This window comes from Solanum verrucosum, unplaced genomic scaffold (genome assembly GCF_900185275.1).
Source record: "Solanum verrucosum unplaced genomic scaffold, falcon-dt-bn FXZP01000474.1, whole genome shotgun sequence".
In the NCBI taxonomy this organism is placed as follows: domain Eukaryota; kingdom Viridiplantae; phylum Streptophyta; class Magnoliopsida; order Solanales; family Solanaceae; genus Solanum; species Solanum verrucosum.
Window position 1 is genome coordinate 149077 of NW_026020516.1, and position 26487 is coordinate 175563.

General features: G+C 30.1%; 1 protein-coding gene across 1 annotated transcript; it reads left to right on the forward strand.

The window, feature by feature from the left end:
- The first annotated feature begins 9656 nt into the window (after positions 1–9656).
- On the forward strand, positions 9657–12507 carry LOC125809809 (GEM-like protein 5). The gene is made up of 3 exons (XM_049489391.1): positions 9657–9982; positions 11102–11376; positions 12241–12507. The coding sequence occupies exons 1-3, from the start codon at positions 9754–9756 to the stop codon at positions 12436–12438; spliced, it is 702 nt and encodes a 233-aa protein (XP_049345348.1). The 5' UTR covers positions 9657–9753; the 3' UTR covers positions 12439–12507.
- The last annotated feature ends 13980 nt before the right edge of the window (positions 12508–26487 follow it).

The window sequence follows — 26487 nt, forward strand, 5'->3', positions numbered from 1 at the left end:
TAGTCATTCACGTGTTAGCAAACAGAGACAGTACTTTCCGTGATCATCATGATCCATCAGGTAGTTTAGCGTAGGCATAATTAGGGGTGTCAAATGGGCAGGTTAGGTTGAAATAGAAATTAGGTTGAGTCTTGACTCGTTTAAGTTTAGTTTAGGTTTAAATAGGCTAAAAAATGGGTTGGATTTTGACCCGCTCAATTTGATTCTATTAATCTCAATAATTTTAACCTAGTGATATTTAATTTTTATAATCACAATGCGAATTTCAGCTCAAGATTTTTTTTTAAAAAGTAACAAATGGATATATAAATCCTAAATGATGTTAAATAGATAATAATTCATATCTTTAATATAGGAGCATATTTTAGTAAAGAGTTTTAAAACGGGTTGAAATTGGAGATTAAATTGGGCTCAATTGAGGATTCTCTTAAAATGGGTTAGGCTTGAATGAGTTGAGATTGAACCCAATTCAAACTATCTTGAGTCCAACCCTTAAAATTTTAGGCGGGTTGGGCGGGTTATCTATGTTTGGGTTCATTTTGACACCCCTAGGCATAATACATAAATATGTTCTTTAACTTTAAGTTATATTTATGCCCTTCAATTTTGGGTGTACACAAGTAGTCACTTAAACTTGTATAAAGTTGAATAAATAGACACACATGTCCTACATGTCATTTTTTTGTCCTACGTGTATTGTGTTGTGTAGAACTCATGTGTCTACTTGTTCAATTGTATACAAGTTTAAGTGTCTATTTGTATGTCCCAAAGTTTGAGGGCATAAATGTGAAATGAAGTCAAGTTTTAAGGGCACATTTATGTATTGTGCCTTTAGTTTAATAGTATTTGTGGGTCAAACCGTTTATGTTTGATCGAGAATTTGCATATATGAAAAATTTATGGTTAAAAATAGACTTGTTGAATTTCAAAATCTAAAATATGTCATTGGGATATAGGGAGTATTATTTTTAGTAATTTTTCATTTATTTGTTTATATGAATATTAAAATCATAAGATTAAAGAATATATTTTTTGGTATATTATATATTTTTAATTTAAGATTATAAGATTTTAATAAATATTATTTTTAAAATTTCATATAAAATCAGAAATAAAGGAAAGAATTAAAACGTGGAGTATATGATTGATTACCCCTTGATCTTAATTTATATGTTTTTTTTTTGTGGGGAGGGGGGGGGGGGGAGTGGATTTTCAAAATGTATGCCCAATATTATTACATCACGTTACTTGATATATAATATTGTTTTTTCTTAATCTCAATAACGTAATTACCATTTATTTTGGTACTATAACATTTAAGGAAATTTTTTTAAAGAATTTTCTTTTTAAATGGATTAAAAGAAAAAAAAAAGAGAGGAAATATCTAAAACCACATCGAGGAGAAGATGGTATAAAACAGTTTCCATAATCACAAGGCTATAGTTACAACTTACATTAAAATCTGAAAATGAAATCGTTTTTATAGTATCGTGAAGCTTACATCGTTAAATTAAATTGACACTATTGACATTATTGATGAAGTTGAAATTTAGGTTTGATAAATTGAAATAATTTTCAACTTTGTATTATTCCAATTCTTGGGAATATTTTGATAATCTTATATCTTGAGCTTGGGAGGATTTGGTGCTCATTTGATGAAGTTTTGGATCGAATATTATACTTCAAAGTTTCATGTGTTACTTGTATGTCATAAACATCTTAGGTGTATATCATATATGTCACGTGTATATTATATGTATATCACTTGTATGTTATGTTTAATATTGATACACGTGATATACATAAAATATATACAAGATACGTACATGATATACGATGATATTAATATAACATACATGATTATCTTCTTCAATTTTTTATACCATGATTAATTTGGATAGTTCTAGATCCACCCAATCCTCATAGTACTCCTCCAAGTTATTTCTAAACAGATTGAGTAACGCCCCCATTGATTTTCAATACAAAATTTTAGTTTAATTGAAACCTATTTTGATGCTTCAACTTGACAATGGAGAAATCAAATATATTTTCTCAAATTCAACTTCCCAATTAAAAACATCAAGTAGAATCAATTCTATAATAGATTTCTCACTTAATTAATTGAAGTTGGCCAAAAAGATAGAGATTGCTTGATAAAATTAACAATACGAGAAGGATTAAAGTCAAGTTGTCTCTATCATACACTGACACACATTTTCTATTATGTGCTTCTTGTACGGATCCAAATAACTCTCGTAAATAAAAATAATGACTTAAATCATCCACGACCTCTTACACTATGTTTGGATCATTGTTACCTATTGTTTCATAATGTATTGTATTGTATTGTACTCTATTGTATTGTATTGTATGGTAGATACAATATTTGGCTAGACTGTATTGTTTGTTGTTGTTTAATAACATTTTTATTGTTTGGTTTGACTGTATCGTATTGTATTGTAATTTATAAATTTACTAAAATATCCTTAATTATTCTAGGGTAGGAGGTTTGACTAGAATTAAATAATATAGGGTAAAAGGTAAAAAAGTATTATGAAATATTATGCCATGATATAGTTGGAAAAATAAATTAAGTAACAATGGGAACACACCAAATCGGTTGTTCCATAAAATGAGAGTTTTCATTGTTACGTAACAACGATATTTAATAATACAATACAATACATTTTAAGTAACAATCAAAACAAACATTGTAGGTATGGTAACGGTACAATACAATACAATGGGCAACAATGATCCAAACAAAGTGTTAAAGTTATCCACATATTTTACTTGGACATCTCAACTAGGATTTGTACCTATTAAATACTTTATTTGTTCAAAAATCATTCATATTAAACATAAAATGCAGACATGGCAAAAAAAAATTTACCCCCACATTCCTTCAGCGCGTAAACCAATTAAAAATAATATTTTCCTTTTTTATTTTCCCACTTATACGCTTAAATTATTTTTTTTAAAAAAGGAAAGTCCATCTTCTTCCCAGCTCAATGTTCCTCTGCAACCATCTTCGATGCCTCTCTTTTTATTTTTATTTTTATAAAATCATAGTATAAATCTATTAAAGAATGATTTCAGTTTAAAGTTGAAGACAACAGAAACACTAAATTTGGAAAATTAGCTCTATGCTGGGCATTTGTTAATGCTGAAATATGTGTTAGGGTTTTGCCCTGATTTTCTTATCATAATTTACGATTCATTTTTTCTTAAAGAAAAAATAAAACATTATCATAAATGGTTTTACTTTTCTTGAAAGGAAAATATAATAATATTTTATATTTGGTTTATTCTCTCCTTTAGGACTCCTTTTCTAGTAAGAAAATGTTTTAGGACTCTATAAATATAGGTTTGTTTTCTTCTAACACAAAACAATAACATCCACAATGTAGTCGTTTAAGACTTTTGTTTATGGGGAGATTTATTTTCTCTAAAGTTTCAATGTTTTTCTTTATATTAGTTTTGATATAATAATATTTTGATTTTTAGTATAAGTTTTTGTTATCTAATTTATCAACCATATGATTTGCAAATTGTAATCTTCCGCATGACGCTCAATCAACCTTCATAATCCAACAAGTGGTATCAGAGCACATGGTCCATCGATCCCATGGTCCTAGGTCCTATGGTTCAATGAGGTTGAAGAAAGGCTCAAGATGGTTTCAAATCAATTTGTAATCAACGTGATGATAATGAAGTTTTTTGTGCTACTACATGTGGAGAAAAATTCAAATATATTTTCAACAATATCCTACTGCTCCATCGTTTAAAACAAAATCAATTTTCAACTCATGCTTATTTTAGAGCATGGGCTCCAACTTTCAACCCCTGCAAACTTTAATGCTCGGGCTCCACTTTTAACTCATGTATCTTTACTTTTAACGCATGAGTTTCACTTTTAACTCATGCATCTTATTTTTAACGCATGAGCTCCACTTTCAACTCATGCATATTACTTTTAACGCATGAGCTCCACTTTCAATCTCGTTCATCACTTTTAACACAGGGCTCCAATTTTAACCCATATCAATTTTTAAATCATGGTAAACAGCAGTGATACATGAAGATTGTGTGAAGAAAGAGGATCAAGATTATGATGCAAGAAAATTCAAGCCAAAAGGGGAGATTTGTTAGGGTTTTGCCCTGATTTTCTTACCACAATTTAAGATTTATTTTTCCTTAAAGAAAATAAAACATTACCATAAATGGTTTTACTTTTCTTGAAAGGAAAATATAATATTATTTTATATTTGGTTTATTCTCTCCTTTAGGACTCCTTTTCTAGTAAGAAAAAGTTTTAGGACTCTATAAATATAGGTTTGTTTTCTTCTAACACAAAACAATAACATCCACAATGTAGTCGTTTAAGACTTTTGTTTATGGGGAGATTTATTTTCTCTAAAGTTTCAATGTTTTTCTTTATATTAGTTTTGAAATAATAATATTTGGATTTTTAGTACAAGTTTTTGTTATCTGATTTATCAACTATATGATTTGCAAATTGTAATCTTCCGCATGACGCTCAATCAACCTTCATAACCCAACAATATGCATTACAATTTTCTATTGTTTAGCGCAACAAAATCCACAATTAAGCAATAAAATTGTACAAACATTATTATATAGATCTAAATTTTAAAGATTTTAGCAAATCTCTATTGTTTCCGATGAAAATAATATAAATTGATTATTTTTTCTGGCAAAAATCGTTATTGTTGTTTATATACTTATGATAATAACTGATTATTAGTGGGAAGAAAATAAAGGCAATGGGTGGTAAGGTTCAATGCTAAAGAATAAAGAGGCAAGAGTATGGTTTACTGATGGTGCGGCCCGCTGCCACCGGTGAAAGGATCAAAAGAAGAAGAGGGGTGGGGTGGGTTGATTCAAAATAAATTTTTGATTTTTAAAAAATTCTTTTTGAATGATTTAAATAGAGATTAAAGAAATTGAATTCAATTGTCACGTGTCATTATTTAATTGGTCCATCAATTATGTATTTGTGTTTGAGACACACACTTTTGTGTGTTAAATAAGTATAAATTTGTTAAATTATAAGTGTTCAGTAGGTACAAATCTAAGTTAAAGTGTCTAACTGAAATATGAAGACAAATTTAAAAGGCCGCATATTACTTAAGCCAAAAATAATTTTAGCCCAAAACTCCGAAGGTATAGATGCTACATCTATCCTCTTCTACGTTCTTACAAAACGAAAAAGTCTTTTATATTGAGTAATAAGTTGGAAATGGTTTACCAACAAACTATCATTTATTAGTTTCTCAAACTAATAAGTGATAGTTTAGGTATGAAACTTATACTCTCAATAGTTTAGGTATGAAACTCAAAAAAATGAGATAATTTAGATGTGTTTTTTGACACTTAATTCTCTTTTTAAAAGTGCTTCCAAAAGTAAGTCATTTTTAGCAGTAATGTCAAATATGCTCTAAATCCTATGTATTACTAATACCTCCAAATTGAAGGTATTAGTAATACATAATATAATACCAAGTAGGGTGTATAACTAATCCATGGATTAGTTATACATATGCTTGAATTTCTACCAAACATGGTACTAAATAATACCATACATATTACATGGATTATTTCTCATAATACTCCATATCCAAACGACCTCTAAATATAATAATGCACAATTCAAAATATTTAATTGTTATATGAAAAAATAACGATCAAAGATATACTATATCAAAAATAATTTTGAACGCAATTAACATTTTTTTGTAAATGTCCTTAAAGTCTATAAAGACATTAGATCCAATGTCAATCAATTAATGCTTGTAAATGTTTTAACCCTCTTTATTAATATTCATATTTATTACCGTTAAAAAATGATTTTGTTGTAGTGATAGACTTATTAAAATTTTGAAATCCAAAAGATGTCACTAAATTTTATTTCAAAATATTTGAAAATTTCATACTAAATTTACAATCAAACTTAATTGTTCGATTCTCAAAATTTAAATTATATCACATAAATTAAAACAACGAAATATTAGGAAACGTCGCAAGTATGAGTCATTTCTTAACATAGTAGACTACCCCCCCAAAAAAAAAAAAAAAAACTGCAAGTTTGAATCCAGTGATCAACATTTGACCGTTCCTTATTTTTTTTCCTGAATTAATTACATGCAAAAAAAAAAATGAATTCGTCTTAATCAATACTTTCAATGTGAACATAATTTCCGTATCAAAATTCACTAAAATTATACTTTTTTCGTCCCCTTTTAGTTGTAATGGTTATTTATAATATTTTTTCTATAGTTTTTGAATATCTAAATTTTTAATTTAAATATTGAATTAATGTAATCTAGTTTAACTTTGAAAATTAGTCAAATTGATTTTCAAAAAGCGCAACATGACAACTAAAAGAAGACTGCGGAAATAAGAAAATTATTTATTTGTTATTGCTACTAATCTTCTCTCCATTATTTTCAGCGTAACTTCCTCACTACTATATTTTTTTTATATATATGCATTACTTAGGCCAATGACCCACTAGAAATAACTTTATTTTCTACCTTAAAGATATGAATAAGACTGATTCATATGCTATTTTTTTCAAACCTCACTTATCACTTGTGATAATACTACTTTGAATATGTTGTTATACAACTTAAATCTTGGATCTTCCCATGCTAATTAAATCAATATTAAAGATGTTAAAAATAAAATTTGTACACTTAAATCTTGGATCTCCCCATACTTTGAGTTTGATGTACTCCAGCTAAATCTGCTTTGATTTGCAATATAATCTTCTCAGCAAAAATGATTTTGAATCTAGTGATCACCATTTGACCATTGCTTATTTTATGGTTCAATTTGTAAAAACAAATAGGTGCATATATTAGCTTTGTATATTTTTTCAACTTGTTATACATTAATTTTGGTATTATAATATGTATAGCTAATACATGAAATATTATTGTATTAGAAATGTAAAACATTTTAATGTTGTATTAACATAATTAAACAAATAATTTTATTTAGAAATTATGCAATTCATGTTATTTACACTACATAAGAAATAATATTAGTATAACTAATTTTAACCACTTATTCTTATGCAACCCATCAAACGATCCACAAGTGTACTTGTTTGATGTATTTTCCCATGGACATTTGTAGGTAAGGGTGTTAAATGGACGGGTTGGGTTGAAATGAGAGATATTAGAATGAGTTGAAATAGAAATTGGGTTGGGTCTTGACCCACCCAAGTTTACTTTGGGCTAAAAATCAGGTTGGGTCATGACTCGCCCAATTTGACTCGCTTAATCTCAATAATTTTAATATATTGTTATTTAACTTTTATAACTACAATTTGAATTTCAACTCAAGAATTTTTTTAAAAAAAATTATAAATGGATAGATAAAATCCTAAAAGATATAAGATAGATAGAAACTCATACCTTCAATACTAACATAACTACCGTAAGAATAGAATGGAAGGGGGTAAAAAAGGATTCTATGCTCAGACATGAAAGGAACATACATTACATCAATGCAAATAAATAATTTTAAAACAGGATAAATTTGAGATTAAATTGGGCTCAATTGAGGATTCTCTTAAAATGAGTTAAAGACTGACTTGAAATTGAATAATTTTTAGTCCGATCCTTAAAATTTTGAACGAGTTAAACGGATTACCTATATTTAGTAGGCATTTGGCCATGCGATACCATATCACGATATGGTATCGTGAGATGGAATCAGCGTTTGGATATGCAATTTTACGCTGATTCCATCTCCCGATTCCATATCATTAGATGTGATTCCATATTCTCCAAAAACCATGATATGAAATTATATGAGAATTCCATATCATGATTTGAGATATTTTAATACAAAAATTGATCCACGAGTTTATATTTTGTTAAAACAACCCCACATTTATATCTACTAACCATTTATTTCATATGTACATAAAATTTATAATCACATCATTACTTTTTAAAATTTATTATTATCACCAACATAAAATTTATTATTCTCATCAACATATAGTCACTTTAACTCACACCAATCGATTGTTGAGTAATAAATTTATTTTATGGCCTTAATAAGTGCACATTTATATTTTATGCTTAAGTTATTAGTATTTAGTTACATATTTCCTATCAACTTTGTTTAAAGAGATTAATATTTAATTTATGACTTTGCATTGTCTTGGAAGCACTATTTTTACTACTCTTACAAACATTATTTTTATGAAGTGCATTCTATAATGCTTCCAATTTATTTTATGCTCACTAAACTAATATTGATGTATTTTTTATTTGATAGGATTGTGTTAGTGCGATTGATGGAACATATATAGAAAGGGAGGTTCCTAAAACGGTGCAACAAGCATATCGTAATCACAAAGGAAGAACATCACAAAATGTCTTATGTGCTTGTGATTTTGATATGCGATTTACCTTAGTTGCTGCTGGTTGGGAAGGTACTGCACATGATAGTAAAGTACTTGAGAATGCACTTGTTGAACCAACATCGCAATTTTCATTTCCGTCATATGGTAACTTTAAATTACATCCTTAGAATAAATATTATTTATTTACACAAAGCTGTCTCATTTATGTCACATATGCTTTTAGTAATTCTTTATAAAATGTTTGTTGGTAGATAAATATTATGTTGTTGATGCTTGTTTTCGAAACACAAAAAGATTTTTAGCTCCATACAAAGGACTACGCTATTATTTGCAAGATTACCGAGGAAGTGAAAGAGAGCCTCAAAATCCCAAAGAATTGTTTAATTATAGGCATTCATCTCTGCGCAATGTGATTGAACGAACTTTTGGAGCTTGGAAAAATAGATTTTGAATACTAAAACAAAGCATGAACCGTTATGATATTGATATACAAGTGAAAATTGTCATAGCTTGTGCAGTGTTACATAATTATTTGCGAGAATATCAAAGTACTGATGAAATATTTATGGTCTATGAGCATGAAAATATAATTGCGGATGATATTGATCAACAAATGGCTCAAAGTAACAATGTTGGTTCGTCTTCTCGGTCACATGATCGAGAAATGCAAGTTCAACGTGAGAAAATTGTCCATACTATGTGGGAGGATTATATTAAAGACTGGTACACTACAATTTATGTTCAATTTTTTTTTATTAAATTAAAGTTAGATGAAACAATTACTTGAGTAGAGAACAAATAGTTTTGTAATAATTTATTATGCGATTTTATAAATTTTTGTTTATTTGATAAGATTGAATAAACAATTGGGGTTATTTTAATAGTTTTACAACTTATGAGATTTTTATGTTTATAAGAAAATATACAACACAAAAATTTCATATCGCATGTCCAAATAAAACTTCAATTTCATCTCATGATTCCATATCATTATACCATATCATGATTCCATATCATGATATCATATCATGATATGGCCAAATGGGCCCTAGACTCATTTTTCACACCCCTATTTATAGCTATTCGAACTTACATAACGTGAAGAATACTTGTCGTCCGAGCAACTTCCTTGAATCAAATCTTAGCTTCAATTTACAGCATACTAATATAATCAAGCAAAAAGAAAACGCGTTGGCGTTTTACAGAATATACTTATCCTTTACATAAAATTCATTTTTCCCATTCTACTAATTAAAGCAGATTCTCAGCACAATATTTAAAACTTTTTTCTTCTATCAAATCTCAAAAACCAGTAAAACCCTCTGTTCCTTCATCACCATATTCATATGGATCAGCAAAAATTGGGCACCCATATCATGAGTCCTCCATCAGTCCCAAATCACAACAAAAAAGCTCATGATCAAGAAAAGAGACATGATTTTCAAACTCAACAACCTTACCTTGTGTATTCCCCTGTTGTTAAGCCTAACAACAATCCAATTGACTCTGTTTCTCATGTCTTCAATTCTTGGACTAACAAAGCTGACACTATCGCCCGTAACGTCTGGCGTAACTGTGAGTTCTAAAATATTTATACTATCAGCGTATATTACTTAAACTCTTTAATTATATCCTTTAACATTGGTTGGTAAGAGAGTTTGTTGTATTCATTTAATTGATAGATGCAAAGAATTTACGCGATATTTTTGTGATCAATAGTTGTGTGGGAAGTGTTTTTGCCTCTTATCATTAAATCTATGGGGATTCGGTGAACCCAGTAATTTTGATCCAAATTCTATATTTATCTTATAAATATGTATAAACTCTTTTAATTTAGAACCATAAACTATAATTCTTAATCTATATAAACTTCAAATCTTAGTTCCGCATCTGAATTTATTTAGACTAGATAGTCTTGTGCTAACTTGAAGATTTGAATTTTTGAAATTTGAAGTTGTTTGAGTGGATGTATCAAAAATTGGTCTGAGCTTGTTCAGACCAGTTTTTGAAAACTTGCAAATATTTGAAGATCAAATTGTCAAAATCTATATAAATTTCATGGCCAAACATATATTTGAAAATAAGTTTTCAAAATTCTTGTTATGATAAAAAAGCTAGCTTTTTCTAGTGTTTTAGTCATCTTTCACTAGTTTTTTTTAACGAAGTGCAAGGAATTGCCCTATTAAGTAATGGAAAGTGGGGATAGCCCATAAATTCTTTTGTCATTGCTCCTCTCTAACAAGGGTGAGACTTAAATCGCAGAATTATTCTAAACGAAAAGTTTAAATTATAAGGATAAAAGGATAGCTCAATGCACAAAATATCCCGCGTTAACAAAATTCAGAGAAAGGCCACACATCCTACCCTAATGCCAACATTAGTGGCCGCACTACAACAAAAACTACCTTTAGCGGTAATAAATTAACACATTAATAAAAAGTGATAAAACATTTATCGACATTAGTTAATTGTCATTGGATCCGGTGTCGCTATAGGCTTTAGGGACATTTACAAAGAGTGTTAAATGCTGCTAAAATTACATTTTTAGTGGCAATTAGATTATTGTTGTATATTAATTGACTCTAAAGATTTTTTTGATGTAGTCCCAATTCCACATACAAATTTTAATTTATTTAATTATATATCTCTTATTATCAACTGCTAATGATTTTTTATTTGTGTTTCATTTTGTAGTGAAAACTGGTCCATCAGTATCAGAAGCAGCATGTGGTAAACTTAAATTGACAGCCAAGGCATTGACAGAAGGTGGATTTGAACCACTTTACAAGCAGATTTTTGCAACAGATCCAAATGAGCAGTTGAAGAAGACATTTGCTTGTTATCTTTCTACAATAACTGGTCCTGTTGCTGGAACTCTTTATTTGTCATCAACCAAAGTGGCTTTTTGTAGTGATCGTCCCTTATCTTTTCGAGCTCCATCGGGACACGAAGCTTGGAGCTATTATAAGGTAATTTTAATACTTTAGTCTTCTGTTACCTAATAGAAAAATTCCATCAAGATAGATCGAGTTGATGACTTATACTTCAATTAAAGGGGCAAGGGTGTAGTGAAGTACATTTTGTAGCGAGATAGATGACCCAAAGTTGATGATCTTTGTCTTTTGCTAGTAAAGGGGAAAATCCTTTATATCTTGTTAGTCGGGTCTAATTAAGGACCTTTACTAATATAATAGAAGGTAAGACTGGCTTTCGTGCAACTGTTGTGTTGTTGCTTCTTTGCCTAGTGGAAACCTCTGCTCTTTAGTTGATTGGTGAATAAGTGAATTTAGTACTGAACAATAAAGAAATATAAGAACATGATTGTTGACAACTTCCATAATTGCTTGAGAGGCTACCACCTTGCATTCCAACCAATTTCTTGGTTTGGTCGGAAAAGTCGTGGGAGATGCAGGCTAAGTAAAATAATATATTGGATTAATTATAGAGTCTTATGAATCAAGCATGACGTAGTTTCTATTAGCTCACTATATCAAGACGAACAAGTATAAGCAATTCGTGATTAGCGATAACCTCAAGTTTTTTTAAAAAAAAAGTAAAACTCTATCGCTTTAAACAAAATCTCCCTCTTTGACTACAAAAAATATAACTATCGAAACTCTTTTAACTTGTCTACTTTGAAAAATGTTACTTAACTTATACCACTTGTAAGTGATGGCTATTAGTGAGGGAAAATGAATTTGAGAAGGAAAAATTATAAACATGAGAGTATTATAAGTGAAATTGCAATTAACCTTTTTTTTTAAAAATTAGCTACAACATTCGTCACTAATTTGTCGCTAAATAGCTCATAGCTAACTTGAGTGTCTATGTAGGTGGCAATACCATTGGCAAACATTGGAAGTGTCAATCCAGTAGTGATGAGAGAAAATCCATCAGAAAGGTACATTCAAATTGTGACAATAGATGGTCATGACTTTTGGTTCATGGGATTGATTAATTTTGAAAAAGCAAAGCATCATGTCCTAGAGACTTTATCACATTTTAGAGGTCAACCTTATGGTGGATACTGAAATGTATGCCTATTTGTTTTGTTCCTCTATGTATTTGGAAGAGATATAATTAATGTATCATTACTAGTATGTTTCTGGTCCATGTTAGTTATCGTGTTTCTCTTTTACACGTTTTTTTTTTTATTAATAAAAAGGGTATTTTGATTAAAATACCCTTGACTTGGTCAAAGGACATCACTGTCTTTTTGAAAGCTTGTTCAATTCTTCTTTTAGGATATTGAGACTTATATTTAATTCTAGTGATTGTTTTAGCCTATGATTAGGTTTAGCAATTGAAGCTCAAAAAGATTGACATTGTAGGGCAAATTTCATCTATAATCAACAATTTACTAGAAGGTAAATATCCTCTTCCTTATTTCACGCTTTATAATATATCGATTCATAATTTTTTTGAGATACCCAAATTACGTATATTTTTATTCTTGATAATAGTCGACGAGGATTCAATTTTTTCATCGAAAAACAAAATCTAAAACAAAAGTGTTATTCGATTCTTAAAGGATTATTGGATCCAAATTTGAGGATTTCATAAATTTCAACTTCTCTTCCTTCTTTTTCTCTCTTTGATTGCATGTATATGTGAGAGTTAGTATGGTTGGAATAGGTTGAAAATGAATATACAAGATTATATACAAATTTTGAGAAAGATTAAAAGTGATTTGGACTTATTTCAAGTTAAATATCAAACTTATAAAATGGCTTTGTGAGATCACACTGTATATTCTATATATCACCCACAAACTTCCCATTGATTTGCACCGGTATACATGATAGATAGGAGTGATATACATAATTATACATGAGATACAAAACACTTGTTAAATGAAAATTTGAGATCTTGTTTTATGAGCTTGGTTATGTAAATAGCTTAATCCAAAGGTGTTTCCACCAATTCAACTTAAGTTTCCATGGTTAGATGTTGAATTTAGGTGAGATATTTTATTACTCAGCTATTGTGTGTGAGCTGTTTATTTTAAGAATAAGCTGGACCAACCAACGATACCTATTTCCGTTATAAGCAAGAAAAAGAAGTGCATGATCTCGTGAATTACTTCTATATAAGTTCATAAATTATATGTAAAAACCATAGCATTTCTCGATTCATAGATAAATCGATTTTAATTATCTATTAACAATCATGTGGAACTATTAACATCCTTAAAGATGGTGAAATAGAGAAAGGGTGTTGGGGAAACGATTTTGTTGGACCTAAGATTTAGGACCCGTTTGGCCCCAAGAATACTTGGAAAAAACTTGAGAAAAACTTGGGAAAAACTTGGGAAGTGGTGTTTCGTCATATAACTTGACAAATAAAATAAAATAAAATCAAATATATTAATTTTTTAAAATTTAGAATCAAATTAAACCAAATTTAAATCATATAAAAGTTAATTTATTTAATTCGATTTTCGGTTTTAATCCGTTTTTAACCACACGCACTTTCCCTTTCTTATTTGAGCTATTTATTTATATATTTATAAAAATTTCTTTATTTAAAATGTGTGACCTTTTCCGTTATTGTTCCTATAAGAGATCTATTCATCTTAGCCATCTTTTTTTTTAGTGATTTAGTTGTTCTTCCTATTTAATTCACAACTTTATTAAATGCTATCTTGTTGATGTTATTTATATTTAAATAGTAAATTAAAAATGAAAGAAAAAAAATGCTTGTACGCATATTTGATTTTTAAAAACTCAATTGGTTCTACTGTATCTAAATTTACTACTAAAAAGGATATTTCTTTTTTAAAATATCCTATCTATGTAAGCGGGAATAGAAGAACAAGTCAGATTTATCCCGACAACAACATAGGAGGGCGATAATCCAAGTAGTACCAAAATCGATTAAAAATTCAAATTTTCAACTTAGCTCAGTAATCATTCAAAACTTTGAACTATACATTTACTTTTAATCAAAGTACTTTTCCCTTGCTCAGTTGCTCTAACCCCCACAAGGTAGGTCTAAAAGTGTCCAAAAATAATAATATTAATAAAATATGAAAAATTCCTGACAAAATGTCATATAAAATTAAAAGAACGTTTATCTAGATTATTAAGAGTGTAGAATAGAACACTTGAATAATGACAAAATATAATAGTTGGAATTAACAAAAAAGTATAAAAGTGATTCAATGAAATAACAGAAGATTCGAAGAGGAGACAGAAACAAGAACATGCTTCTTTCATAAAGGAAACAAACATGCACTGAAAGATTCCCTTTAAGAGAGGAATGTGTATGGAGAAAAGTTTAAATTAATAAAAAGATGAGGTCAAAGAAGATGTGAATTAGACTATAAATTTTAAAAGTCTTTCTAATCACATAAATATTAAATTATTAGCCATGACATGTTTTAATGCCAAAAAATTCAGAAATTTTTATTTCTTAAATTCGGTGTAGATTCAAGTTATGTCTCATAAATTGAAATATATTGAATATCTTTTTATGTGTTCTTGAACACATTTAACTCTTTGAATAAGCTTTTCGAATTGAGTTAAGTTCTAAGGTTTTTGTTTATTTTTATTTGGTATTAGAGTCAGATATCTTTGTGTCACACTTTTCACTCTATAATTGTCATGATCCAAAGTCGGATTCCAAACTCATAAGTTGTGATGATACCTATGTTTCAAACCGATAGGTAAGCCAATCTAAATATCTTACCAATTCAAGTTAATATAATAAGAGAAAGGTAAGTGACAAACATAATATCTCAAGAATAAGTCTTTTAAAAAGAAATGCGGAAAAACTGATGTACCACCCAAGATTTGATGTCATAAGTATAAGAGCTTCTAAAATACGGTGCAAGCCTGAAACTAAAGTGACCAGTCTAAATGTAAGAAATATCTTGTCTGAATACTAGAACAATATAATAAATAACAAGATAGAGGGAGGTGTTGGGTTCGAAAGTAATCAGGACGTTATGCTGAAACTTACAATTGCAAATGATATGACGATAAATTAGACAACACATAAAACTATACTAATAGAAATATATATTATTATATGATATGGCCAACTGACCTACATAATTAAAAACAAAAAGCATAATTAAAAGCATAAAAATTGTAGAAAGAAAGTCTCTCCATAAACAAAACTCTTAAATGTCTACATTGTGAATTATATTGTGTTTATGGTATGAGAAGAGGAGTCTTCAATTTATAGAGTTCCATACATTTCTTCTAAGGAAAGAATAACCAAATATGGAAGAGAATTATATTTTTCTTTAAGTAAAAATTAAAACATCTATGGTAATTCTTTAGAAAAAATTACAGAAATCCCACATTTTAGTTTACTTATTACCATTACCCCTATAAGTTTTACAAATCTCCAAAATCCTTCATTTTCGCGCATCAGATTAGTGTATCAGCGCTTATATTATTGTATCTCGCGCATCAGATTAATGTATCAACACTTATATTATTGTATCTCGCGCATCAGATTAATATATCAACGCTTATATTATTGTATCTCGTGCATGTATCATCGCTTATATTATTGTATCTCGCGCATCAGATTAATGTATCAATGTTTATATTATTGTATCCGTTTGAGGGATTTCTATAATTATAAACTTTTAAGGAATATATTGTAATTTTGCCTTAAAAGTATGTGATTTCTGTAATTTGCCCAATTCTTTAACTTTCCTTCAAAAGAAAAATAAAACTCAAACATGGTAGGAAAATCAAGGCAAAACCCTAACAAATCTCCTCTTTTGGTTGGATTTTCTTGACAAAATAATTTTGCTCCTTTTTCTCCACACAATCTTCATGTATCACTGCTGCTTACCATGATTTAAAAAATTGATATGGATTGAAAATTGGAGTTGTAACACCCCGCTACTAGAAAGACTTAGAATTAGAAAGAAACCGTTTTTGGAAATAATCAAATTTGGAATTGACAATGTTAAGCTAAGTATGAGTTTTGAGTCAACTTCAAATGACCATAACTCCTAGCTCAGGATGAGTTAGGTGTTCTACAAGATACTGTAGGAAAGATCTTTGAATTATCTTTCCAACGCCACCTAGTTTGATCAATTTCAAGTTTGTATGAGGGAGATATGCCCATTTGAAGTTAGACCGTCTAGATAAGGAAAGTCAAAGCCGGATTTTAGAAGGGTATTATGGTTTTTTCATTACCCAATTAATTAAATTCATTTTTGGTAATTAAGTTGGGGTCTAAATTGATTGGATTCAGTTTACGCTTTATCAAAATAAGTTAGGATTTTGAGAGAGGAGAAAAGAGAAGAAGAAGCAATGAATCGCCAAGTTCTTGAAGTTTTGCTTGAGGATTCCGCCAAGGGTTGATCCCTACGAGGTATGTGAGATCACATAGCGTTAGGTATGTTCACTCACGCGCCAATCATGATTTTATTCAGTGAAATTATGTTCTTGAAAGTATAGAAATTGAGTTCTCAATGGATTTGTTTGAAGTTTCTATTGGGTTCTTGATTGTTGAAGTTGTTGAGAAGTTCTTGATTTAAATTCATGAAATTAGATGTTGTTTTGAGTAGATTCTTGCATATTTTGGTTATGTAGTCGAATCTAAGTGTTTGGGGAAAGAACCAATTGAATTTAGAGGGTTTAGAGTTGAAAAATGAGCAAGAAAAATCGAAAGATTCTAGGGAAAAGGGGTGGAGCGCCGCGCCAGCCAGAGCACCCCACAAAGTTTTCTGTAGTTGGGGCTCTGGGGCGCCGCGCCAGCCAGTGTGCCCCAACTCCAGTTCTGTAGTTTTGCCTCTAGCGCCCCGCGCCACTCAGAGCGCCAGGGACGCCAGGTCTTCTACTTTTTCCCACTTCTTTCCGTACGAGTTCCCTTGCAACGTACCTATGTTTTCTAGTTGACTTCTACACTCTAAGGTACGTTTAAACATCATCATGAGATCATGAGCCTTGAATCCATAATTCAATTCAAGCAAAGTTAAGAGTCAAGTCAAGAGAAGTTCATAAGAGTTTTTCAAAAGTCTATTACAAATGTTTTAACTTTGTTTTAAGACTTGAGTTTTGAGTTGAGTAAAGAGTAAAGATTGAAGTTCATTTTTTCAAAAGAGTATATGGGGACTATGTATTCCCAAAGAGTAAAATGTTTTCACATTTAAGCAAGTAAGGAAACTTTGATTTCCAAAAGAGCCTTTGAGCTAGTTTTCAGTAAGAGTAAATTCTTTCACAATTAAGCAAGAGAGGGAACTTTGTTTTCCAAGATATCCTTTGAGCTAAGTTTTGAGCAATTATCTCAAATCACAGAAAGAAGTTATGTTTTTAAACATAAGAGATAGTATTATATTTTGGGAGTAGTATTGAACATCGATATGAGGGAGAGTTCAAACAACTCCCAACTCCCATAAACCATGTAGTCATCATGTGTAGAAGAGGGTCATACTTTTTAGATGATTCCTTAGTGTTTTATAGCATAGACTAGTGGATCCACTTAGTAGTAAGGTTATATACCCTCGGCAAGGTATAGGATAGCCCTGACAGTGTGAGGAAAAACGTTGTATCATCACAATAGCTCTTAAGTGATGGTTGTCGATTAAAGAAACTCTCACAACAGTATTTTGTATTCTTATATACACAAAAGTAAATTGTATTTTTATATACATCCAGAGTTTATATTGTATCTTTGCATACATACAGAGTTACTATTGTATTTCTAAATACACAGAGTTGTTATCCATGTTTTAAAAGGCTTTTCTTTATATTGCACTTGTTTATACTGCTTTATATTGAAATGAGTTCAGTTCAGTTTAGTTGAGACCATGTTTGTTCTTCAGTTCCTTTCAAGCTTATGTCTTGTTTTAGAATTCCTCTCGCATGCTCGTACATTCATTGTACTGATGCCATTTGACCTACATCTTTATATGATGCAGACACAGATAACCAAGATTAGCATTCAGCGCACCGTTGATTCTGGTTAAGCTCCAGAGTTGTTGGTGAGCCTCCTTGCTTCCGAATGATCCCTTTTATTGCTTTCAGTATGTTTAGTTCATTAGGATGTCGTGGGTCTTGTCTCGACGTCCATCTCAATTTTAGAGGCTTCATAGATAGACAATCAGATGTTAGTTCTTTAGTCTTTTCATTCTCATTTTATTATGTTGAGACTTAAGTTGCCACTTTGGCCAGTGAATGTTATTTTCAGTTATCTTTGAGCTTTCAGTTTACTTTTAAAAGTACAATTATGTTGACTTAAGTCTTATGCTGAGTAAGTAAGTTAGGCCAAGGGTTAGCTTTGGGCCAACAATGATTCTCGAGTGCCAGTCTCGCCCAGGGTGTAGGCTCGGGGAGTGACAGAAGCTCTCTGTTTAAATTTATGAACGGAGTTGAAAGTGGAGCGGATGCATTAATAGTAAGATACATGAGTTCAAGTAGAGCCCGAGCATTAAAAGTTTGCAGGGGTTAAAAGTTGAAGCCCATGTGTTTAAATAAGCATGGTTTAAAAATAGATTTTGTTTTTAAGGATGAGCAACAGGATTGTTGAAAATATATTTGAATTTTTTCTTCACATGTAGTAGCACGAACATCTTTATTATGATCACATTGATTACAAATTGATCTGAAATCATCTTAAACATGTCTTCAAATTCATTTTATTATATCATTGAATCAAGTGCTCTATTACCACTTGTTGGGTTCGAAAGTAATTAGAGTATCATGTGGAAGCTTACAAATTCAAATCATGTCACAATAAATTAGACAACACATAAAACTATACTAATAGAAACATATATCATTATATGATATGACCAATTGGCCTACATGATTAAAATAAACTAATTAAAAGCATAAAAGCAGTAAAGAGAAGTCTCCTCATAAATAAAACTCTCAAATGTCTACATTGTAGATCCTATTGTATTCCTAGTATAAGAAGAGGGGTCTTCAATTTATAGAGTTACATACAGTTCTTCTAAGGATAGAATAACCAAATATGGAAGAGAATTATATTTTTCTTTAAGGAAAAGTCAAAGCACATAAACTACTACTTTAAATTTCCTTCAAAAGAAGAATAAAACTCAAATATGGTAAGAAAATCAGGGCAAAACTCTAATAGGAGGTGTGGGTCGCAGAACAGCCAAACAACTCACCACAACTCCAAGATAATCCAAGCTCGGACTCAGAAATCTCCACAAGATGCGCTCGTATTCAGAATCGAATCTGCACCACAAAAGAGTGCAACAAGTGTAGTATGAGTACGAAATCACGTGTACCCAATATGTCTTATAAACCGACAACGAAAAAATACTGACAGGAGTATACATAAGAAATTATTCTTTAATTTTATAAGTCTACGTTATACTTATCAACCAAGTTTCACCAAATAGGAATAATCAAATGTCACGTAGTGTCCAAACACCAATGAAGCACATAATCAAACAAGAATGAAAGATATAATGAGATGCAATGCAACGCAACATCATGAAATGATATGCCTCAAATATCAAGTACTCTTTCAATCATATGTATACGATACTTCTTGAAAATTCATCAAGAGTTCATGACCCATGGGGAATTCGCAAGGCGTATACCAACACGGGCGATCTCCCCTATCTGTGCGAATGATTTCAATGTACTATCATAAAATCAAATCCTCCCCAGCACAGACGATCTCCACGTACCTAACTTATAATCATAAAAATGATCTCAACACGAATGATCTCTATGTGTCAGATCTTTACTCATGTTCAATCTCATGCCAATGCATGTGCACAATATAATATCAACAAAAAGGGATGATGATGCGTCTCAATCAATCAAATGTTTGTATGACATATAATTACCTCAACCATCACAAACGTACAGGTTCAATAAAGAAACACACCACACAAAAGAAACCACCTAATCTTGATGCCAACTAATTTGTCAAGACTCATATTTGCTAAATTTCTAGCTTAGGATTAAGCCTCAATTTCTACAAATATCATAATGTTAATGGTGTTCATATAATATAAAACACCTAATATTTAATTACCTATACTTATATATCAAAACTTGAATCATAATGTGATACCATATTAAAAATCCCAAACATCGAAGCCGCATATGAAGTTTAATCTACGCGCTAATAAGCATGGAAAATTGTTTTCCTATTTGAAATTGATATTTAAGAGTTTTATAATTACGTAATTATTAAATTAATAGCTATGACATGTTTAATGCGAGAAGTTTCAAAAATTCTTATTTGTTTCTTAAATTTCGTGCGGGATTCAAGTTATCTCTCATAAATTGAATAGAGTGAGTATTTTTTTTATGTGTTCTTGGACACGTTTAACTCTTTGAATCAACTTTTCGAATTGAGCTAAGTTCTAAGGTTTGTTTCTTTTATTTGGTATTAGAGTCAGACTTCCCCGTCTCACACTTTTCATTCTCTAAATTTTAAATTTTTTATATAATTACATAAATATTAAATTAATAGATATGACATGTTAAAGCTAGAAGTTTAAGTTCTTGTTTCTTAAATTCCACGCTGATTCAAGTTATGTTTCATAAATTGAAACAGAGTGAGTATCTTTTTATATACTCTTAAACGTGTTTGACTTTTTGAATCAACTTCTCAAATTGAGTTAAGTTCTAGGGCTTGTTTCTTTTATTTGATATCAGAGTCGGACATCCCCGTATCACACTTTTCACTCTCTAAATTTTAATAGTTTTGTAATTATATAAATACTAAATTAATAGCTATGACATGTTTAACGCGAGAAGTTTCAGAAATTCTTATTTGTTTCTTGAATTCCGTGCCGGATTCAAGTTATGTCTCATAAATTAAAACAAAATAAGTATCTTTGTATATATTTTTGGACATTTTGAATCAACTTTTCGAATTGAGTTAAATTCTAAGTGTCTCGCATTGATTGAGAGAATGAATTATTATCTTCTTATAAACAATTCTGACATCATAAGTTGTTTAATTTTGGAGCTGAGGACATGTCAATTTTCTCCTACGCAAGAGTCCCTACTTATCCCATAATGTGACTTCTCTCTCTTTCGATTCTTTCAGAACAATATCACAATTTATATCTCCAATTAATGACACAATGTTACTGCAAATGTGACCAATTTGTGCTCTTCTCGTTATTGTATGAAGTCTTAGAACCACTCATTAATTAATGGTTATTTTTAGAGGTGGGTCTAGGGCGGATTTACGAGGAAGTGAAGGTGTTCATCTGAATTTTCTCGGTAAAAAGTTACATTATATATATAGGTTTTTTTTTTAAATGTTTAGTATTATACTTTGATTTTGATAACACAAGATTATTAGAGGTTGAATTATTAGTTTAGGGGTTCAAATTAGTTCACGTTGAAGTTTCAAGTTCAAATTCTAATATTACATTTTTTATTTTTCGAATCTCTTTACTGAAAATTTTGAATCCTCTACTGGAGTGGTCAAAATTTAAAATTTATGGGGTTTTGAATTTTTCATCGAACTCATACCTGAAGGTTCATAATATGAAAAGGTAAATACCCGAAGAAAGTTCAACATCTACTATATATACATAAAAATAATTTTAATTATGTATAAACAATGTAATTTTTCACTAAACCCCCTTGTCCCTACCTAGCTTAGACCTTGTTTATGTACTTAATTAATTTTCTAATACAAACACAAAATCAAACCAAAAGTTATTGGGTTCATCTGAACCCCCCATAAGTCCTAATTTAAATCCAGAGTACTCCAATGGCTGATCTATCACCCAACAACAACTTAAACACTGACATCATCCATTTGAAGAATAACTTCTTATAACACGACTTAGTCAGTTATCCTCACCGTTCAAATAAGATTCGAACAAATGAATTCGTAACTAATACTCTCCCTCCACCCCTGATTAAATTTAAAAAACTTCACTAGGAAAAAGAATATTTTTGTGTGTGTTGGGGTTGGGAACAATGAAAAATGTAGAGAGGGACGTGTCTATAGTGAGTACATGTTGTCTCACTCTATCAACATCTACGAGTATTAAATATTGCCCTCAAACATCGATATTTCTCCATCCTTTGCTCTGCCAAAACTCTTGAGCCTTTCTGTCTAGATTCCTTTCTCCTGCTAAATAATACCACCTTCTGCCATATATATATATATAACCTAAAGTAAACCAAAAGCTTCTTTGCCTCTCCCTTGTCCCTTTCTCTTAAATTTCTACCTATCTACCAACCTACTTACCTACTAGTGTATGTATATAACTCGCGTAAAAGATTAAAACTAATTATGATACTAATTTTTCTTCTTCAATGGACGGTCGTGCGTGCTAGATGCTAGACGTGCGCATGGGTTATATGGCACCCCAACTTAAGATAAAAAGTCTTACAACAACAAAATACAGGAGAAATGTTGGGTATATAGTAAACAGACTTTACCAATTAGTGACGTGTTTTAAAATCGTGCGGATCCAAGCCCAAAGCGAACAATATCACTAGTGTACTGGGTTGTTACAAATTTCAATAGAGTCTATAGTAACTAACTCAAATTATGTGGAAGTGGTAAATGAGCGGGTCAAATTGAATATGAACAAGTTAAAATGATCAATCAATATGTGATACGAACTAAAAATGGGTTGATCGATATATAATATAATCTAGATATTTATAGGAATCATCAAGTACAAACGCAAGTTACAAGTTAAAATAAGCTTAAACTTTCGTAAAATAAAAATAATAATTGATGGGCTTGGAATACTTTGAAGGTTAAAACTTAAGTGTGAGATCTATTTTTTTATCTATTAAATTGTTTTAGTGGATAATATTTGTATTTGATCCATTTTTAAAAAGTCAGTTATCCAACTCATGTCTATTAATGGATCAGATTGAATGGTTACTTATTTCTTTCCAATCATTTTGTCATCCTTACGTGTTGCATATGGGTTCATTAATTTTGAACCTACATATTTTAAGAAAAACACTAGATATTTATGAATATTTTATTGTGATCTCAATTATTAATTTTAAGTTATTGTAGGACTCTCAAAATTTTCAGTCTCTTATGGGAGAATTTATCGGTAAAATATTGGACATATGGTTTTTTCGTAAAATTAGATATTTTATGTATATACTTATTAAAATTAGTTTAATATTATCTACTGCCATTTATGCTACAAAAAAGTTAAATGGTACGCTTGATTGAATGTTATGTTACTCACCTATAAAACTAGGGATTAACTCTCACAGATTTTTTTTTTAATGATGCACTTATATTCTTGAAAATTTATATTTACCTGTACCGCTTTTTATTACGTGTATATATATATCTATGTATGTGAGAGAGAGATCATCCACCAAAGCGGATGCACGGTACTGATATCGAATTTATTTATTTTTCGATATTTTTGATGTGAAATATAAATTTATGTAAAAAAATTACAAGAAGTAATAAATATGAACTCAATCCCTCATAACTTTTTTAAAAATAATAACATGTTCAATACTAAAAATCGTATAATCTTAAACTCATAAAGCTAAAATCTTGAATTTACGTCTTATCGACAATTACACCCTTTTGCTTTCCCGTGATCTTTTTATTCCTTGCATTACGATCCATGTGTTTGTGTACACATGAATAGTATACCAACAGTAAAAACGTTACATTTGAGAATTCTGAAACCAAAAAACTGAAACAAAACAAAAGACAAATTAGATTAAAAGGTAGTTAAAATTTTCAGAGAAGAGAAAATACAAAAGAATGTTACACACAGTCCTAAAAAAAAGTTTAATTTTAATTACAATCATATAAACTTACAATTATTTGACTAGGACTTTAATTAATCTCATAGTACTAATTCACCGATTCAAGTTTGATTAAAAGGACATATATTTCAACCAAGTTGGAATTTTTTTCTTTGTTTTATTTATCATAGTCATATCAATCAATTAATTAGAAATAAACAAATCGAAAAGCCAATGAGATGACCAAACTGTTTTAAATAAATAATAATACAGGTGAAAAAAAAAAAATAATGTCCTGAAAATTAAATCTATTCTTAGTCAACTTTTAGGCATCCACTAACAAACATTAAACACGTCTATGCAATTTCATTTCATTTATTAAATAAAATAACAATGTGTCTAAAACCATTTGACTTTGGCAAAAAATAAATAAATAATAGAACATTAATATCACGAAAAAACAAAAATACTACTACTAAAATTAGGGGTGGGCATAAACATCGAAAAATCGAACCGAACTGAATTATTTTGGTAATTCGATTTTGGTATTTCGGTTTTCGGTTCGGTATTCGGTATATGGTTTTGTATTTTTTAGTATTTCGGTTCGGTTTTCGGTATGTAATTTTTGTGTAATTTGATATTTCGGTATTTCAATTTACCGAAATATATTAAATTATAATATATATTAATATTATATTAATTATTAATATTTAAAAATAAATATTATAATTTAAAATTAAAAACAAAAGTTTGTCTTTTCAAACTTTTCAACTTTACAAACCCACTTTCCAAAAGGCAAAAATTACCGTTCCCACTTCCCATGTCTAGTCGTCTACAGACTATAGCAGCGTCGACCGTTCCGACGACCAGCAGCATGCAGCAACTGCCAATCGACCAGCAGGCAGCCATAGCACAACAACCACCGGTAAATTTCAATGTTATAACAAGGCTAAATTTCAATGTTAACGACAATTTATTATTTTGAATCATACAATAATTTGAAAAACAGAGTAAAATAAGCAAAAAGAAATAAACATAAATAAAATAAACAAAAAAATTACAAAATTTTAAAAAGCCCACTAAGCAGGCCCATAACAAAAAACCGAATTAACAAAAACCGAACCGAAATAACAAAAATCGAACCGAAATAATAAAAATCGAACCGAACCGAAATTCGGTTCGGTGTTCGGTACACGTTGTACAAGAACCAAAAATCGAAAAAACCGGAAAAAAAAACCGAAACCGAACCGAAATACCGAATGCCCAACCCTAACTAAAATAAGATCAAATAGTGTGATTTCTCCCCTGAACTAGACCTATTCTGATTATTTCGAAAGGGTGCTACTAGAAAAACAAAATGTTATCATAAGAAATAAGTTGAACCCACGACTAACATTGAGGTATATATGATTATTTATTTTCTATTATTAGGAAATTAAGCAAAAAAAAATTGATTAGATGCTTAAGAAAATAACCATAAAGTTTTAAATTTATGTCTTCAAAAAGTGTAACCAAAAAAAATATTGCCCAAAAAGAACAAAACTTATTGAACTTAAAAGAAAGCAACATGTCGCACTCATTTACCATTATCAAATCCTTCCTGTATATGGTTGACCTCATTGCTAGCTAGCACTTCAGAAAAAAAATCACCCCTCCATCTTCCTATTCATTTCTCAAATAGTAACGTAATTTTTTGAGATAATAATTATTAATTGAACGGTTATACGAGAAATCATTTCTGCTATCTTCTATAGATCACATATAGGAGCAGAGCTATGTAGCGGCGTAGCCCTAAGGGAATTCGAAACACCACACCCCCACCCTCATGGAAAAACTATACTGTATTAAACTCTCTTTCGCTTCTTCGTATATTTATTTTTATATATTTTAAAACCCTTTGTGCAAATCCTAATTTCACCACTTATCACAAAAATCATAAAGCACAAGAAAAGCAAGGAGTAGCACATAGAAAAAAATGAGAAGAAAATTACAAGATACATCTAAAAATTAATGATTTTATTTTTAAAATTTTTTTTTCCTCTCACTAAAAACTTCCACTCTTCCTTTGGTGACTCAAATCCACAATCTCGAAGTTCTAAAAACTTCCACTCTTCCTTCGGTGATTCAAATCCATAACTTCAAACTTTGGAATTAAAGGTGACTCAAATCCACAACCTCAGAGTTCTAAAAACTTCAACTCATTCTTAGATGACTCAAATCCATAACCTCAGAATTGAAGATGAATGCTACTTACCATTTTCATCTTTCAACTGATTACTCAAAACATCACGTAACTTTTTGAGATAATAAGAGTGATCGTATGAGAAATCAACTCTTCCATCTTGATAGATCACAAAAACCATAAACCAAAAACAAGGAGTACTAGCACATAGGGAAAAAAAAAAG

Coding starts and splice junctions, on each gene's coding strand:
- LOC125809809 (XM_049489391.1), top strand. CDS start 9,754: ATGGATCAGCAAAAATTGGGCACCCATATCATGAGTCCTCCATCAGTC. Junction 9,983..11,101: donor CCGTAACGTCTGGCGTAACT/GTGAGTTCTAAA, acceptor TTCATTTTGTAG/TGAAAACTGGTCCATCAGTA. Junction 11,377..12,240: donor AAGCTTGGAGCTATTATAAG/GTAATTTTAATA, acceptor GTGTCTATGTAG/GTGGCAATACCATTGGCAAA.